At 48.1% G+C, this 19,019-nt stretch overlaps 1 protein-coding gene across 3 annotated transcripts in view; it reads right to left on the reverse strand.

Moving 5' to 3' along the window:
• The window catches only part of KCNIP2 (potassium voltage-gated channel interacting protein 2), a 606,670-nt gene that overhangs the window by 23,841 nt on the left and 563,810 nt on the right, over window positions 1-19,019 (reverse strand). For 2 of the 3 annotated variants that reach the window (XM_068258786.1, XM_068258785.1), the window contains exons 2-3: window positions 11,406-11,530; window positions 6,210-6,279 (exon numbers count right to left, since the gene is read on the reverse strand). In XM_068258786.1, coding sequence (XP_068114887.1) covers window positions 6,210-6,279; window positions 11,406-11,530 — 195 coding nt within the window. Of the gene's footprint in view, window positions 1-6,209; window positions 6,280-11,405; window positions 11,531-14,819; window positions 14,910-19,019 lie in introns of all 3 variants that reach the window. The other variant, XM_068258784.1, reaches the window with a different exon arrangement.

Consider the following 19,019-nt stretch of genomic DNA (forward strand, 5'->3'; position numbering starts at 1 on the left):
TCCAACTTAATAATAGGCAAGTGTCCCTGTGTCTGTCCCCGTGTCAGTGCTTTTTAGCAGGGACAAAACGCAGAGACACTGCCGAGAGCCGGAGGAGGACGGGGCCAGAAGGGGCGGGTGCCGTGTGTGTGTGCGTGCGGCGGATTACTGACAGACCTAGCCCGTTTTTAAATGGGCTAAAGGTCACTAGTCTCTTTATATAATTTCCCTGCCTCTCTGCGTCCTGCTTTGTTTCTGTGTCATCATTTGCAGGGAGGGATGCAGAGACACTCAAGAGAGCTGGGCGGCAGAGGAGGACGGGTCCCAAAGGTGAGCGTGTGGTGTGCGAAGGTGCGTGCGCTGCATGTGTGGCGCACGGCAAAAGAGAGAGTGAGACAGGCCAGTGCGGGGGGTTACAGCCTAGCGCCCGTTTATAAACGGGCCTTAGGCCTAGTACAAGTATAATCAGTAACTGTAATCATCACTGGAGTCAGTAACTGTGATCTGTTTCATGGGAAAGATCTGTAAGCAGCCACTGCCAATAATGCAGCTAGCATGGAAACGGAATGCAAATTATTATTATTGATTTCTATAGCGCCAGCATCTTCTGTGGCTCTGTGCAACAGCATACAGGGCATAACAATACAAAATATATAATACAAGACAAAGGTGGAATATGGGCAGTCATAGTCACTTCCTGTTGAATGTGGCCAATCATACTCACTTCCTGTCAGTTTTGATTGGCCTGGATGTGGCCAATCATATTTCATAGCTCCCAACTAGAGATGGGAAGTCCGTATCTTTTCAATGATTCGCATGATTCGAATCAGATCATTGAAAAGATCCGGATCTTTGATCTGAATCTCGAATCATTTTACTATTTTACCACCCCGACGTCACACACGCCGCCCCCACCGAACTGCTCTCAGCTATACAGTATAGCTGAGAGCAAAAAGCATCTTTAAATTTTGGCTCCAATGGCCCCCATTGGTTCCTTTACAGACCAATGGGGATCAGGAGGATCCCCATTGGTCGATAAGGAACTAATGCGGAGCTTTGGAGCCAAAATTTAAAGATGCTTTTTGCTCTCAGCTATTAGTATAGCTGAGAGTGCGTCTATACAGACGCATTACCGCTAGCTGCCGCTGCCCTACCTGCCTCCCCCCACCTGTCACCCTCACCCATGCTGGCACCCAATGCACCCATGGGTGCCAGCATGGGTGAGGGTGACAGGTGTGAGAGAGGCAGGTAGGGCAGCGGCAGCTAGCGGTAATGCGTCTGTATAGCCCATTACATAGCTGAGAGCAGTGCGGCGGGGGCGGCGTGTGTGGCGTCGGGGCGGCGGAGATCTTCAATCAAGATGTAACAGAAGGTCACAAGATAGAGGATACTGTCGTGGGACCTAATTGGCGTGGGAATTTTTTCTTAAAGGTACAGGTAAGTATTTCTGGTTAAATTAAGAACATTAAAGGATTTTTCTCGTTGTTGCGTTTTTTTTTTTTCATTTAAACCTTTTATGGAAATGGGTAAGGGGTACTTTGCACCCCTATACTCATTTCTCATAGGAGGGGGGCAGGCGTCTGGGTTCCCCTTCTTAAAGGGGACCCCCAGATGCCACCATTAACCCCCCCTCCCCCCCCAGGGAGTCGTCGCCCCCACCTCCTCCTGGGTTACCGGAGGTGGGGAAGAGCCCCTTGTCCATGGATTGGACAAGGACTCCGGGGGGGGGGGGGGGGGAGGGGAAGGCTTGGCCACCCCTCTCCTCCAGAGCCCCCCCTTACCATGGACCATGCGGGCTGGTATAGCTCAGGGTGCGAAGCCCCAGTCGGCCGGGGCACTGGCTATCCCAGCCTGCATGGGGGACAAGGGGTTACAGAGGCTCGGGAGGGGGGACCCCACGTCATTTTTTTAAAAAAAATTTCCACACTCTGAACATAAAACAAAAATTCAAATTTAAAAAAAATAAAATGTTTTAATTTTTTTTTTTAAATATTGTTTACCACCATCTTTTTAACATATCCTGCAAATAAGTTGTTGCTAGGATTTAAGGGGCCTTTGCTATTAACTGCTTAAGTCGGCGGGAATTGTTTCCCGCAGAAATGTCATTACCCAATTTAAATAGTTACTTGTTTCCTTTGAACTTTTAAAATCGATTTTCTCAAAAAGTATAAGGTCTTTTTAAAAAAAAAAAATTCTTCTTGTTCCCACTGTTCTTCTTAACATTCCCTACACATTTGGTGTTTCTGGCGTTTGAAGGGGCTTTGCTATTAACCGCTAAAGTCGGCGGGCGTTTGAATATTCTCCTTCTGACCGTTGGAAAATTAAAGTTGATTTTCTCAAAAACTATAAGGTCTTTTTGAAAAAAAAAATGTCCTCTTCTTCACAATTTTCTTCTTAACATTCCCTGCAAATTTTGTGTTTTTAGCTTTTAAGGGGGCTGTGCTATTAAACGTTAAACTTGGCGGGCAGACATTTTCCAAACAGGGCAGCAAAGCAGGGCTTAAAACGATAAATATCGTTCAGGCAGGACAAAAAAAAAGTTTTAAAAACGATAAATTCCGTTCAAAAGGTCGGCACCATTTTTTAACCTTTAAAACAATAAATATCGTTTGATAATGTAAGTGAATGGGGCGCCATCTTTATCTATCGGCGCTGGGCGCCATTTTTCACTGACCCGCTTTTAACATACCTCTCAACTTTTTGAGATCAGAAAGAGGGATGCTTAAAGGACTTACGAGGTGACATGTGACATGATGAGATAGACATGGGTATGTACAGTGCCAAGCACACAAATAACTAGGCTGTGTTCCTTTTTTTCTTTCTCTGCTTGGAAAAGTTAAACATCAAGTATGCAAGTGACAATTTCGGGTCAGGATCGGGTCGGACTGGGTCAGAATATAGCATAACCCTCACTGATAAGTAATTACAGCCATAAAACATTTTTCTGTCACTAAATGGCTTTTAACCTCCCTGGCGGTAAGCCCGAGCTGAGCTCGGGCTATGCCGCCGGGAGGCACCGCTCAGGCCCCGCTGGGCCGATTTGCATAATTTTTTTTTTGTTACACGCAGCTAGCACTTTGCTAGCTGCGTGTAACCTCCGATCGCCGCCGCTGCCCGCCGATCCGCCGCTATACCCGTCGCCGCAGCCGCCCCCCCCCCCCCAGACCCCGTGCGCTGCCTGGCCAATCAGTGCCAGGCAGCGCCGTGGGGTGGATCGGATTCCCCTTTGACGTCACGACGTCGATGACGTCGGTGACGTCATCCTGCCCCGTCGCCATGGCGACGGGGGAAGCCCTCCAAGAGATCCCGTTCTTTGAACGGGATCTCTTGATCTCCTTTCGCCGGCGGCGATCAGAGGGGCTGGGGGGATGCCGCTCAGCAGCGGCTATCATGTAGCGAGACTTTGTCTCGCTACATGAAAAAAAAATAAAATAAAAAAAAAAAGGGGGTTTGCTGCCCCCTGGCGGATTTTAACAAACCGCCAGGGAGGTTAAGAGCAGAAAAAGAGATAAAAAGGGGTCAATAATTCATAGATTTGAGCTCTGGCATACTGCAATGAATGTGTCATTGAGCAGAGACAATGAAACAGTAAAAACTTAAAACCTAGATTTAAATATAAAATAAAACTGTGGCATATCTAAAAAAGTCATTTTTAGGAGAAGTAGGATAGATATACCGGTATATTTAAACAGATCTGTTCATCAGTCCTGAAAGAGGGACAATGAGGAGGAAAGAGGGACAGGGCTCCTAAAGAGGGACTGTCCCCCAAAGGAGGGACAGTTGGGAGCTATGCTTTTAACCTCCCGGGTTAGCTGCCGGGTAGGATCGCACGGCCCTCTGAGGATTTTTTAAAATAAAAATGGTTTTAAATGTTTAAGCTAGCACTTCACTAGCTAACTATTCCCCCCAAGTGCCTCCGCTCGCCCCCCCCGACCCCCGCTGTAATACGTACCTCCCAGGGATCCCGCGATGGCTCAGCCTCCCAATCAGCTCCAGGCTTTGCTATGGGGAGGATCGGGACTGCGCATGACGTCATGTCCGCCATAGCGACGACTGAAGCTAAACAGTGAAGCAGCGGCTCTCGCGGGATCGCGGACGGGTAAATATTGCCGGCGGCGATCGGGGGGATCCGAGGGGTGCCGGAGGACTTGGGGGGCATATTTAGCTAGTGAATTGCTAGCCTAAACATTTAAATCAAATTTTATTTTAAAAAATCCTCCCGCAGACGCAGCATCTGAAATGCGTACCGCCAGGTAGGATAAAGCTGCTTTACTTGTCACCTTCCTCCAGGGGTGTAGCAATAAACATAGCAGCTGCTAGGGGGCACTGGGGCAGAGGGGCCCAGGAGGTGGTTCATGTTGTGTTCCTCCTCCCTCTGACTTTGCCTCCCTGCCCATGGACTATGTGTGCAGTGCTGATGGCATGAGAACATACCTCCCAACTTTTTGAGATGAGAAACCGGGACACTTAAGCCACACCCCCTGACACACACCCAACCACACCCTCTGACACACCCCTAGTCAAAATATATATACTTTGCACATGTTCAGAGAGTTCATTTGGTAGCTAGTAAAAGGTAAGGTGTTTTTAATTTCCTTTTTTCCCATTTAGTTGACTCTTGGGTTTTTGGTTTAGTTCCCACTAGACTGCCTATAAAAACTGGCATTTTGCATGGTAGAGTAGGACTCACCAGATCGGGGAAACTTTGGCGCAGTTGGTGAGCTTAAGCGCGTTAAAGCGTAACCAAGAGCCCCTGTCACTGTTTTCCTGTTGTGTGCTGCAGCCCTCTGTAATTATATATTTCTTATGGAGGTTGGGGACCTCCTGTGCTGCGTGCATGCTTTGCATAGAATTGCATAAAAATTTGGTTTGTGCTGCTTACCCCTTGGTATTTATATAAATGGTGGGGAGAAAGGTGAGGGTGCCCATGGCCCTGGGTGTGGAGGTGAAAAAAGGATCTCGTCTTCTCCGCTTCCTGCGACGTCACAGGAAATAGATGGAAGCAAGAGATGCCCGGTACGCGAGGAAGATGGTAAGACTGCCGCTCTGCTGCGCTCGTATCTTTGCATACAGGGGGACACTGGGGGGCACATAGGGAGGGAGGGAGGGACACTATTATCACAGACCGCATCCCACACACCAAAGCCGCCGGCTGGCGCCTCGATCCTTTTTTTACCTCCGCTGCCTGCCGGCCTGCCGTGACACAAGGGGGGGTATCCCGGGACAGCGGGACCCCTCCCCCAACCCGTGACAGTCCCGGCGAAAACGGGACGGTTGGGGCCCCTGTGAGAATGTGAGTTGCCCAGTGAACTCCTATTCATAGGGTAAGGGCAGGCGGCAGTTTTGCTATAGGCTGCCTTCCTCCTCTATTTCCTAATCCCAGAACATGTAGTGTATGAACATCTGCCCCACCTGCACAGAGGAGCATCACTGAGGCCGCACATGACGGCAATGCTACGCTGCACCTTCCCTGTGGGAATGAGTTTGACATCCTTAAGGTGGCCATACAATGGTCGTTTTGCCATCAGTTTAACCAACAGATAGATCCTTCTCTGATCGAATCTGATCAGAGAGGGATCGTATGGCTGCCTTTACTGCAAACAGATTGTGAATCAATTTCAGCCTGAAACCGATCACAATCTGTGAAGCTGCTGCTGCCCGCCAGCTATACATTACCTGATCCGGCCGGCACGAGTCCCCCGGTCTCCGCTGTCTCTTCTCCACACTGGTCTCTGGTCAGGCTGGCTTCATTGAACTTCCTGTCCAGGAGAAGTTTAAACAGTAGAGGGCGCTCTACTGTTTAAACTTCCTGCCGGGACAGGAAGTTCAATGATGCTGCAGCCCAGGAACCCAGCGCGGAGAAGAAGACAGCGGAGACCGGGGGAGTCGTGCCAGCCGGAACAGGTAATGTATCTCTGCTGTATTGCGTCGGGCATTCGACTGCCACTATCGACGCACTCCCGACCCGCCGGCGATAAAGAAAAAGCTTCCGCACGGACAGATCGATGGGAACGATCGATTTTAGATGGAAATCGATTGTTCGGTCAGCGTTTGCGCAACGATTTCACTGCAGATTTGATCACAGTGATCAACTCTGCTGTATATCGGCGGGAAAATCGTTAGGTGTATGGGCCCCTTTAGAAGGTTCTGAAACCAATTCTGCAATCTACCCGATCCTATTCCCGCTGACAGGAGTGTTATATAAACAGTTATAATAATGTGACGCTTACCTCCCTGTGGGAAGAACTGGGAATAAATCTGCTTGAAGTTGTCCTCGTTGACAATCCCAGTAGGACACTCCTGTTATGACAAGAAAGCATTGCATGAGTTTACTGTATTTATATTTACATTACTTGACTATCAGTGACGTAGTCATGTGTCAGTATGCCCCTCCCCCCATAGAGAGGCCTGGCATGGAATCATATGACAAGAGGCTGCAGTCCTATGATAACACTATCAGTGACGTAGCCATGTGTCAGTATGCCCCTCCCACATAGAGAGACCTGGCATGGAGTCATGTGACAAGAGGCTGCAGTCATATGATAACACCACGTAGCCATGTGTCAGTATGCCCCTCCCACATAGAGATACCTGGCATGGAATCATGTGACCAGAGGCTGCAGTCCTATGACAACACTATCAGTGATGTAGTCATGTGTCAGTATGGCCCCCTGTCTGAGGCTGCCATGGCACTGCCCGTCCCCCCCCCCCCCCATCCCCATAGAGAGACCTGGCATGGAATCATATGACAAGAGGCTGCAGTCTTATGGAAACCTGTGTTGCATTATCTGTTACAAAGGAACGAAGTGGAAGGACTGGCACTCACTTGTGATCGCAAAGTGCTCTAAAATGCTGGTGTTTTTAAGAGTGATTTTGCCACTTTACAGCAGATTGATTTCTGGAGCATTTCAGGGATTTTGGGCGTGGCTTCTCCTCATGAAATGCTGCATGCTGGGTGATTGAGTGGAATGGCTCCTGTGGGATCATGGCCACTCACTTTCAGCAGCGAAGCACTTATGAAATCGCCGCAACAGTCGCAACAGTGATGAGCGAAAAGCCAATAGTCTTTTCACATTCATTTTTCACCAAAAGAATGTTAAATTCGATTTTCGAGCAAAAATGCCACCGAAAATAAGTGTTGTTTTTTGCAAATTTTTGCTGTGAAAATATTGTTTTGGAAAATATGAAAATAGAGCTACTTTTGAGAAAATTTTCTAGAACATTTTCTGGAAATCAAAACTGTAGCAAAAATTTGCAAACAACACTAGCCGGCAACTCCTTGAAAGTGATCTGGTGGGTCGCAGGCTATTATTTATAGTGTTTATATAGGGCTGACATATTACGCAGCGCTGTACAGAGTACATTGTCTAGTTACTAACCGTCCCTCAGAGGAGCTCACAATCTAATCCTACTATAGTCTTATGTCTATGTATGTATCTATTGTGTAGTGTGTATGTATCATAGCGCAGGGCCAATTTTTAGGGGGAAGCCATTTAACTTATCTGTATGTTTTTTGGGGATGTGGGTAAAAACCCTAATGCCCGGAGAAACCCCACTCTGGCACAGGGAGAAAATACAAACTCTGTGCAGATAGTGCCCTTGCTAAGATTTGATCCGAGGACCCATCGCTGCAAGGCGATATATACACAGTGGGTTGCAAAAGTATTCGGCCCCCTTGAAGTTTTCCACATTTTGTCACATTACTGCCACAAACATGCATCAATTTTATTGGAATTCCACATGAAAGACCAATACAAAGTGGTGTACATGTGAGAAGTGGATCAAAATTCATACATCATTCCAAACATTTTTTACAAATAAATAACTGCAAAGTGGGGTGTGCGTAATTATTCAGCCCCCCTGAGTCAATACTTTGTAGAACCACCTTTTGCTGCAATTACATCTGCCAGTCTTTTAGGGTATGTCTCTACCAGCTTTGCACATCTAGGGCTTGATTCACCAAGCGGTGCAAAGTGTTTGCACGCTGGTGAAAAGGCCCTTATCACGCCTAAACTCACTTTAGGCATGATAAGAAGAAACTCGCGCGAAGTTACCGCGCGTACGCGCGTAAGTGCGCGCGCAGCACCCGACACTTCGCGCGAAGCTCCCATTAAACCCTATGGGACTTTGCGCGCGCGCTCACGCGCGTACGCGCGGTAACTTTGCGCGAAGAGCAGGAAAAAGCGGTGATAACTCAGTGGTGAAAAGGTCATCACGCCTAAAGTCTTTTAGGCGTCATAACTGGGTTATCACCGCTTTGTGAATCGAGCCCCTAGAGACTAAAATCCTTGCCCATTCTTCTTTGCAAAACAGCTCCAGCTCAGTCAGATTAGATGGACAGCGTTTGTGACCAGCATTTTTCAGATCTTGCCACAGATTCTCGATTGGATTTAGATCTGGACTTTGACTGGGCCATTCTAACACATAGATATGTTTTGTTTTAAACCATTCCATTGTTGCCCTGGCTTTATGTTTAGGGTCATTGTCCTGCTGGAAGGTGAACCTCCGCCCCAGTCTCAAGTCTTTTGCAGTCTCCAAGAGGTTTTCTTCCAAGTTTGCCCTGTATTTGGCTCCATCCATCTTCCCAATAACTCTGACCAGCTTCCCTGTCCCTGCTGAAGAGAAGCACCCCCCCAGCATGATGCTGCCACCACCATATTTGACAGTGGGGATGGTGTGTTCAGAGTGATGTGTAGTGTTAGTTTTCCGCCACACATAGCGTTTTGCATTTTGGCCAAAAAGTTCCATTTTGGTCTCATCTGACCAGATCACCTTCTTCCACATGGTTGCTGTGTCCCCCACATGGCTTGTGGCAAACTGCAAATGGGACTTCTTATGCTTTCTGTTAACAATGCCTTTCTTCTTGCCACTCTTCCATAAAGGCCAACTTTGTACAGTGCATGACTAATAGTTGTCCTATGGACAGATTCCCCCACCTGAGCTGTAGATCTCTGCAGCTCATCCAGAGTCCCCATGGGCCTCTTGACTGCATTTCTGATCAGCGCTCTCCTTGTTCGGCCTGTGAGTTTAGGTGGATGGCCTTGTCTTGGTAGGTTTACAGTTGTGCCATACTCCTTCCATTTCTGAATGATCGCTTGAACAGTGGGATCTTAAAGGCTTTAGAAATCTTTTTGTAGCCTAAGCCTGCTTTAAATTTCTCAATAACTTGATCCCTAACCAGGGCCGGCCCTAGACTATTTGCCGCCTGAGGCAGGAAGTGACGTCAGTGGAGCGCACGCTTGGAACGAGGAAGAGGTGAGTCCTACCCGCCCGTGCCTCTTACACATAGCGGCTGCTTGTATTTAAGGCTGGAGGGGAGCGGAGGACTGGGGACCCAGGCGAGGGAGGGGGGGGTCCGACCCCCCTCCCCGCTGCTAGGCCCAATACCCCCGTCCTGCCAGCTACCCCTCCAGCTCGGCGGCCGGCTCCCCGCACCCACCGACGGGCGGGTGCCGCCCCTGGAATTTTGCCGCCTGAGGCAAAAGTTTCACCCCGCCTCATGAGCGGGCCGGTCCTGTCCCTGACCTGTCTTGGACCTGTCTTGTGTGTTCTTTGGACTTCACGGTGTTGTTGCTCCCAATATTCTCTAAGGCCCTCACAAAGCAGCTGTATTTGTACTGACATTAGATTACACACAGGTGCACTCTATTTAGTCATTAGCACTCATCAGGCAATGTCTATAGGCAACTGACTGCACTCATATCAAAGGGGGCCGAATAATTATGCACACACCACTTTGCAGTTATTTATTTGTAAAAAATGTTTGGAATCATGTATGATTTTCGTTCCAATTTTCATGTGTACACCACTTTGTGTTGGTCTTTCATGTGAAATTCCAATAAAATTGATTCATGTTTGTGGCAGTAACATGGCAAAATGTGGAAAACTTCAAGGGGGCCGAATACTTTTGCAACCCACTGTACAATTATTGTATATTCAGTGTGGGCTCCAAGCCTGGATCAAATCTCAGCCAGTCTAACCTCGGTCCAAGCCTAAATAATAAATTGGGGGCTTTGTGATTAAAATGTGGGCCACATCCTTCAAGCTTGATGGACCTCATCTCATGGCTTCTCTGAAATCGGAGCTGTGCCTGGTGGCCGCTGAAATTCAGTCCCGGCTGGAGGAGATATCCCAGAGCCTCAGAGGTTCACTGGAGAGACGGCCTCTGCATCATTTATGAGTTCTCTCTCAAATAACTCCAAGAAACACTTCACACGGCCTCGTATGAAAGGATCGTCAACATTATGGTTTCCTGCAGTCTGAGGTGCTGAGTAACCACATGCAGTAACTTGCGGTAATACTGCCGCACAGTGCACACAATATTACACTAACTTCTGCAGGAAGTACCTTCAGTTACGCTATTAGCACGACTCGTGGTACTTGAGTAGTGTTGCTACGGTTACAAGCATAACTAAAGGTACCAAACCTCATTACCGTAACTGCATCGAGCCCAAGATGAGATAAAGGTCGGATATCGGCCAGGACGGCCAGGCTGCTCAAGGAGTTGTCGGATATCAGTCAGGACAGTTGGGCTGCTCAGGGAGGTGTCATATATCAGTCAGGACAGTCATGCTGTTTGAGGAGGTGTCTGATATCAGTCAGGGAGGTTGGGCTGCTCGGGGAGGTGTCGGATATCAGTCAGGATAGTCGGGCTGCTCTGAGATTTGTCATATATTAGTCAGGAAGGTCAGGCTGCTCGGAGAGGTGTCATATATCAGTCAGGAAGGTCAGGCTGCCCGGGGAGGTGTCATATATCAGTCAGGACAGTCGGGCTGCTCGGGGAGGTGTCAGACATCAGTCAGGGAGGTTGGGCTGCTCGAGGAGGTGTCGGATATGAGGACAACCAGGCAGCTCAGGGACGAATTGGTTGAAAGAGGCGCCCTGGTGGTTTATAAAAGCACTTAAAAGCAGTTTAAAATTGACAAAATATATTGAGGTGGCTTACCTCAAATAACGAAAATCTTTGATGAAACAAAGGATTTTATTAATAGCACAGGCAACACATTTCACAGGTCTGAGCTCGCTTCCTCAGGCCAAATAACAGTGCCAAACTACAACGAAATAGTCAGCATAGGGAGCCTCTAGCGGTTAATAGCAAAGCCCCCATAAGTCCTGGAAACACCAAATTTTCAGGGTTTATTAAACAGAATCTTGTGAACAAGATGAAAAAAAGTTTTCAAAAAGACCGTATAGTTTTTGAGAAAATCAATGTTAAATTTGGCAGAAATGTGCGCGATTTCCGGCGGAAATCCGCATCGGAATGCGGAAATTGGTATCGGAAAGCGGAATAGGTAGCAGTATCGGTAATTGGCAATGGCGGAATGCGGATTTTCCTCGGAATCGGAAATTGGCATTTCCGACCATCCCTAACAAACACCACACCTTCAGATAAACGAGAGAAAAACAAACCCACACCACATACTTACATTTTTAAAGCCTCTGTACAGAACCTGAAGTTCTTTTTTGGTGAATTTGCTTTGTTCTTGCAGCTGCTCCAGTCCCTCCGGGCGATGGCAAACCATAGACAACTCAAAGTCATCTTCTTCGCTGTCTGCAAGAGAGAAAGCAAAGTATTAACAACACTACACTATTCAGTGCATGTTACAGTAATGCACAGCATGGACGCAAAAACCGTACTGTGGGAATATAGCGCACCGATGTATATCGCATACTGTCTGCGTCCCACTACACCGCACAAATTATTACACAAATTGCATTTAAGTGTCATTAAGATGAAATATTTTGTTTTCCAATATCCGACACCTCCCTGAGCAGCCAGACCCTCCTCACCAATCTCCAACACCTCCCCGAGCAGCTCGACCGTCCTGACCGATATTAGACACCTCCCTGAGCAGCCAGACTGTCCTGACCAATATCCGACACCTCCCCGAGCAGCCTGACTATCCTGACCAATATCCGACACCTCCCCGAGCAGCCTGACCATCCTGACCAATATCCGACACCTCCCGAGCAGCCTGACCATCCTGACTGATATCCGACACCTCCCTGAGTAGCCAGACTGTCCTGACCAATATCCGACACCTCCCCGAGCAGCCTGACCATCCTGACTGATATCTGACACCTCCTCGAGCAGCCTGATTGTCCTGACCGATATCCGACACCTCCCCGAGCAACCAGACCATCCTGACTGATATCTGACACCTCCCCAAGCAGCCAGACCGTGCTGACGGATATCTGACACCTCCCCGAGCAGCCTGACCATCCTGACCAATATCCGACACCTCCCCGAGCAGCCTGACCATCCTGACTGATATCCGACACCTCCCCGAGCAGCCTGATTGTCCTGACCAATATCCGACACCTCCCCGAGCAGCCCGACTGCCCTGACTGCTATCCGACACCTCCCTGAGCTTCCCAACCGCCTTGATAGATATCCAACACCTCCCCGAGCAGCCGACCATCCTCACTGATATCCGACACCTCCCCGACCAGCCTGACCAATATCCGACACCTCCCGGAGCAGTCTGACCATCCTGACTGATATCTGACACCTCCCCGAGCAGCCTTATTGTCCTGACTGATATATGAAACCTCCCCGAGCAGCCAGACCGTCCTGACCGATATCCGACACCTCCCCGAGCAGCCAGACCGTCCTGACTGATATCCGACACCTCCCTGAGCATCCAGACCGTCCTGACTGATATCCGTCACCTCCCCAAGCAGCCAGACTGTCCTGACTGATATCCGACACCTCCCCAAGCAGCCCAACCATTCTGACTGATATCCGACACCTCCCCGAGCAGCCCGACTGTTCTGACTGATATATGACACCTCTCCAAGCAGCCCGACTGTCCTGACTGATATATGACTCCTCTCCAAGCAGCCCAACTGTCCTGACTGATATCCGACACCTCCCAAGCAGCCCGACTATCCTGACTGATATCCGACACCTCCCTGAGCAGCCCAACCGTCCTGACTGATATCCAACACCTCCCTGAGAAGCCTGATTGTCCTGACCGATATCTGACACCTCCCTGAGCAGCCAGACTGTCCTGACCGATATCCGACACCTCCCCGAACAGCCTGACAGTCCTGACCAATATCCGACACCTCCCCGAGCAGCCTGACCATCCTGAGTGATATCCCACACCTCCCCGAGCAGCCTGATTGTCCTGACTGATATATGACACCTCCCCGAGCAACCAGACCATCCTGACTGATATCTGACACCTCCCTGAGCAGCCTGACCATCCTCACTGATATCCGACACCTCCCCGAGCAACCTGATTGTCCTGACCGATATCCGACACCTCCATGAGCAGCCAGACTGTCCTGACCGATATCCGACACCTCCCCGAGCAGCCTGATTGTCCTGACTGATATATGACACCTCCCCGAACAGCCTGATTGTCCTGACTGATATCCGACACCTCCCGGAGCAGCCTGATTGTCCTGACTGATATATGACACCTCCCCGAGCAGCCCGACTGTCCTGACTGATATCCGACACCTCCCCGAGCAACCTGATTGTCCTGACCGATATCCGACACCTCCATGAGCAGCCTGATTGTCCTGACTGATATCCGACACTTCCCCGAGCAGCCTGATTGTCCTGACTGATATATGACACCTCCCCGAGCAGCCCGACTGTCCTGACTGATATCCGACACCTCCCCGAGCAGCCCAACCATCCTGACTGATATCCGACACCTCCACTAGCATCTTGACCATCCTGACTGATATCCGACACCTCCACTAGCATCTTGACCATCCTGACTGATATCCGACACCTCCTCGATCATCCCAACTGCCCTGACTAATATTCAACAACTCCCCGAGCATCCCAACTGCCCTGACTGACATCTGACCCCCCCCCCCCCCCTTTTCCGAGCATCCCGACCATTCTGACTGATATCTGACACCTCCCTGAGCAGCCCGACTGTCCTGACTGATATATGACACCTCACCGAGCAGCCCGACTGACCTGACTGATATCTGAGCATCGAGGCATTAATTGCTCGTTTACTATGACTAATTCCTTTTATAACCCATGAAATGTTTCACAGTCACCGAGCTTAAAAATGTACTTTAATATAAAATATAATGCAAAACTAAATGAGCAAAAAGTCAGCTAACAGAAGTATAAAAATACAAATAAGATTGAAAGCGACATTTTATTTATACAGATGTTTGGTACTGGAGCGCAACTTGGCTTCTGAAGATTGATTTTTCAGCAGATTTACACCCGGCTGATGTACAAATATAGCTTGTTATTCATACGTGTGTTTTACCCCCAGCACGACTGCGCTCCACTACGCGTTTTACCACCAGCACGACTGCGCTCCAATACGCGTTTTACCCCTAGGACAACTGCACTCCACTATGCGTTTTACCACAAGCTCAGCTCAGCTGCTCTCCACTACGCGTTTTACCACCTGCACGACTGCGCTCCACTACGCGTTTTAGCACCAACACGACTGTGCTCCACTACGCCTTTTACCACCAGGACAGCTGCTCTCCACTACACGTTTTACCACCAGCTCAGCTGCTCTCCACTACGCGTTTTACCACCTGCACGACTGCGCTCCACTACGCCTTTTACCACCAGCACAAATGCGCTCCACTACGCCTTTTACCACCAGCACAACTGAGCTCCATTACACGTTTTACCAACAGCACGACTGTGCTGCACTACCGCGTTTTACCACCAGCACAACTGCGCTCCACTACGCGTTTTACACACAGCACAACTGCGCTCCACTAGGCGTTTTACGATCAGCACAATCGGTGCATATCGGGACACAGACACACAGATATGCGCACAATCGGTACATCTCGGGGGTCACACACACACAGATATAGAGGAGGAGATCACTTGCTTTCGCTGACTGACGGGGTGGACTGTGGTCCGCAGCAAGGCAACAGTTTGAGGATTCGCTGCTTAAAAGCCTTTTTATTTTGGATATTTCCTGAAATTCACCAGAATAAAGTCAAGTGTTAAAGGAAAACCGCATTAAACAAAAAGCACAAAGAAAACCGTCTCACTAATGTAGGGCTAAATAATAATAATTATAACAATAATTATAGGGTGAAGCACAAACACAACTATTTTACAAAGTGTCACATTCCTGCTGCTTTTCTCTATTTTATTGGGTGGGCGTGGCCAGTCACCCCCTCAGGCCTCTTCCAATTGAAGTAAATGGAGGCTGTGGCTCCAGCAGGGGAGTGGTTAAGGCATGCCCCAGGGCGTGTCAGCGGGGACCGGGCCACCAAAGAATACAATGTAGGACTGGCCGTCACTTCACTGTGATGTTAATTGAAATATAAATGTAAGGCATTTCTCATTCTATTTAAAGCCGTATTTTTTTATCTTACTACAATACTGGAGTGGAGGCCTCAGGCAATAAAATGCAAGGTGAACAAGAAGGCGTACAGACAATCTAAATATATCCTCTGGGATCTCAGTAATCACATCCTTGTGTGTGAAATAAGGCTTCTGCAGCTAAAAGTCCTTTTCTCAGACTTTGGTCATTATCATGACAAGGGGGCGGGGCACAGACTGAACTCTGAGAGGCTTCCTGCAGCTTACAGCCATGGATGTCTGGGGGACAGGAAGTGGCTGGTGATTGGGCCTCCTCCTGACAAATTACTTTAAAACTGATATGTTTGATATTAGCTGGTGAAGGAATTTATAAACGGACATAAAACAAGTCCTGGCAGCGATTTTATAACTAAAATTGTCATTTTGTAAATGAAGAGACACGAGAGAATATCTCAATACTCGAATCTAGAAAAGGATCCCCCAACTGGAATTCCTGGATCTGCCGGGCTGGTAATGAGTATTACAGGAGGTAAATGACACTTCATGAAATAACACAAATCACACAGAAATATCTATTCATAAACTACAAGCTCAAATGTCTTTAATCATTTATTAGATATCCTTTTTCCATGACTCAGCCATAAAACATCGTGTCAAAAGGATAATCTCTCTTTATCAATTATAGAAAGCGCTTTAATCCTCGCTCAAAGTGTCGCTGAGCGCTTCACCGGTTGTGGTTAAAATGTCTTAAGCCCCATCTACACGATACGATTCTTTGTGCAATTCGATTACGATTCTATTTATGATCCGATTAAATCCGATATGTCCGATTGGGATTCGATTCAATTCGATTTGCCATTGCAAAACTATGGCAAATAAAACTGAATCGAATCCTGATCGGACATGTCGGATTTAATTGGATCGTAAATAGAATCGTAATCGAATTGCACAAAGAATCGTATCTTGTAGATGGTGCTTTAATATGAACAGCACCAATTGTTTGCTGTCTATCCTGCTTTCCTATACAACAGTAATACTACCTACACATAGTGAGATTTTCTGTCAGATCGATTATTTCCTACAGGTCCAATCTGAATTACGATCGATTTTCCATAGAAGTGAACAGAAAATCGATTGGAAATCAGATCAAAGCTGTTGGAAATAATCTGCCGGTAAATGTGACAGAAAATATCATCGTGTGTGTCTAGCATAACTGTCTGCTGAAGTGCTGATCATCATCTGCACTGGGGTGATAAGGATTGCAGGGGGATTTGCTGAAGTGCTGATAATCATGTGCACTGGGGTGATAAGGATTGCAGGGGGATTTGCTTTTAATCACGTGCACTGGGGTGATAAGGATTGCAGGGGAATTTGCTGAAGTGCTGATACTCATCTGCACTGCTGTGATAAGGATTGCAGGGGGATTTGCTGAAGTGATGATAATCATGTGCACTGGGGTGATAAGGAATGCAGGGGGATTTGCTGAAGTGCTGATAATCATGTGCACTGGGGTGATAATGAATGCAGGGGGATTTGCTGAAGTGCTGATCATCATCTGCACTGGGGTGATAAGGATTGCAGGGGGATTTGCTGAAGTGCTGATACTCATCTGCACTGGGGTTATAAGGATTGCAGGGGGATTTGCTGAAGTGCTTTTAATCATCTGGACTGGGGTGATAAGGATTGCAGGGGGATTTGCTGAAGTGCTGATAATCATGTGCACTGGGGTGATAAGGATTGCAGGGGGATTTGCTGAAGTGCTGATAATCATGTGCACTGGGGTGATAAGGATTGCAGGGGGATTTGCTGAAGTGCTGATAATCATGTGCACTGGGGTGATAAGGATTGCAGGAGGATTTGCTAAAGTGCTGATCACCATCTGCACTGGGGTGATAAGGATTGCAGGGGGATTTGCTGAAGTGCTGATAATCATCTGCACTGGGGTGATAAGGATTGCAGGGGGATTTGCTGAAGTGCTGATAATCATCTGCACTGGGGTGATAAGGATTGCAGGGGGATTTGCTGAAGTGCTGATAATCATGTGCACTGGGGTGATAAGGATTGCAGGGGGATTTGCTGAAGTGCTGATAATCACGTGCACTGGGGTGATAAGGATTGCAGGAGGATTTGCTGAAGTGCTGATCACCATCTGCACTGGGGTGATAAGGATTGCAGGGGATTTGCTGAAGTGCTGATAATCATCTGCACTGGGGTGATAAGGATTGCAGGGGGATTTGCTGAAGTGCTGATAATCATGTGCACTGGGGTGATAAGGATTGCAGGGAGATTTGCTGAAGTGCTGATAATCATGTGCACTGGGGTGATAAGGATTGCAAGTGGATAGATACAGAGGACAGCAGTGATCAGCACACACTGCAGCTAATGTATGCTGAATACAAGCATTGAGTTATACTGCCCATACTGGAAGTGACAGGTCTGTAATATACAATGTAGCACAAATCATTATTGCCAGTATATTGCTATTTTCCAGAGATCTGTGTTATATAAGAGCTTGTAGTTTATATGATAGATTGCACCCGTCATGTGACACTCTGTGGGCAGCAGTTTAGCTGAGTAGACAGATGCTCCCGGCTCCAGGAGTTACCAGTGGCTTCAGGCTTATTCGGGAAAAGCTCAGTTATTGGCTACTAAACAACTATCTTTTCTCCCAGGAGGTAATCTTTCCCCTTCTTAAATAACGTTTCAGCACTTAGCAACTGTAAAGTACTAAGAAGGCAGAAAAAGAAGATATATTTACTCTTGCCTGCTTCTGGTATTCACTTTATTATTGTGTGATCAGTTTATATTGCCAAAGATGGCTTCAGGATGCCTTTGAGGGCCGGCCTATCAGATGGCTTCATTTGCCTTTGAGGGCCGGCCTATCAGATGGCTTCAGGATGCCTTTGAGGGCCGGCCTATCAGATGGCTTCAGGGTGCCTTTGAGGGGCCGGGCTATCAGATGGCTTAATTTGCCTTTGAGGGCCGGCCTATCAGATGGCTTCATTTGCCTTTGAGGGCCGGCCTATCAGATGGCTTCAGGATGCCTTTGAGGGTTGGCCTATCAGATATCTTCAGGAAGCCTTTGAGGGCCGGCCTATCCGATGGCTTCAGGATGCCTTTAAGGGGCCGGCCTATCCCTAACCCTGAGTGACGTCACTGGCTCCAGGTGCATTGCCAATACTAATAACATGGCTGCCCACAGGAGGTGTGGCTATGACGGGTACAATGTGATTGGCTGCAGAGTGATCATCATTATTCACAATATAATAGGCAGGCAGGAAGTCACTGAAACATGCAGCTCTATGCTTCAGATCACAGAAGAACTTGTCATGAATGGAGATTGTGATGAATGAAGCCTATCCTCAGCTAGTGCTTACCACCTGCTATCTGTGTCTTATGATGGCTTACCTGATGCCAAGATGGTGAACATGGATTTGTGGTCATGAATGTTTCATGCTATGTGTGACCCAAGGTGTGGTTGGGAATGTAACTAACAAGTGTGGGGAACTGAGGCTTCTCAGGAGCTCGGCAGGAATACTCGAGTCCTCTGCGGGAAAAAGAAAGAAGGTGGCATCTGTCTCTACATCAGCTCCTCATGGTGCCCCAACACATCAGTACTAGCCAAAAAAACGCTCTACAAAACTCCAACTCCTTCTTGTCAACTGCCAGCTCACCCAGGGAGTTCTCCTCCTACGTCCTTGTTGGCGTGTACATCCCACGTGATGCTGAAGTCAAACGTGCCGGGCGCTATACCATC

This window comes from Hyperolius riggenbachi, chromosome 10, assembly GCF_040937935.1.
Source record: "Hyperolius riggenbachi isolate aHypRig1 chromosome 10, aHypRig1.pri, whole genome shotgun sequence".
Classification (NCBI taxonomy): domain Eukaryota; kingdom Metazoa; phylum Chordata; class Amphibia; order Anura; family Hyperoliidae; genus Hyperolius; species Hyperolius riggenbachi.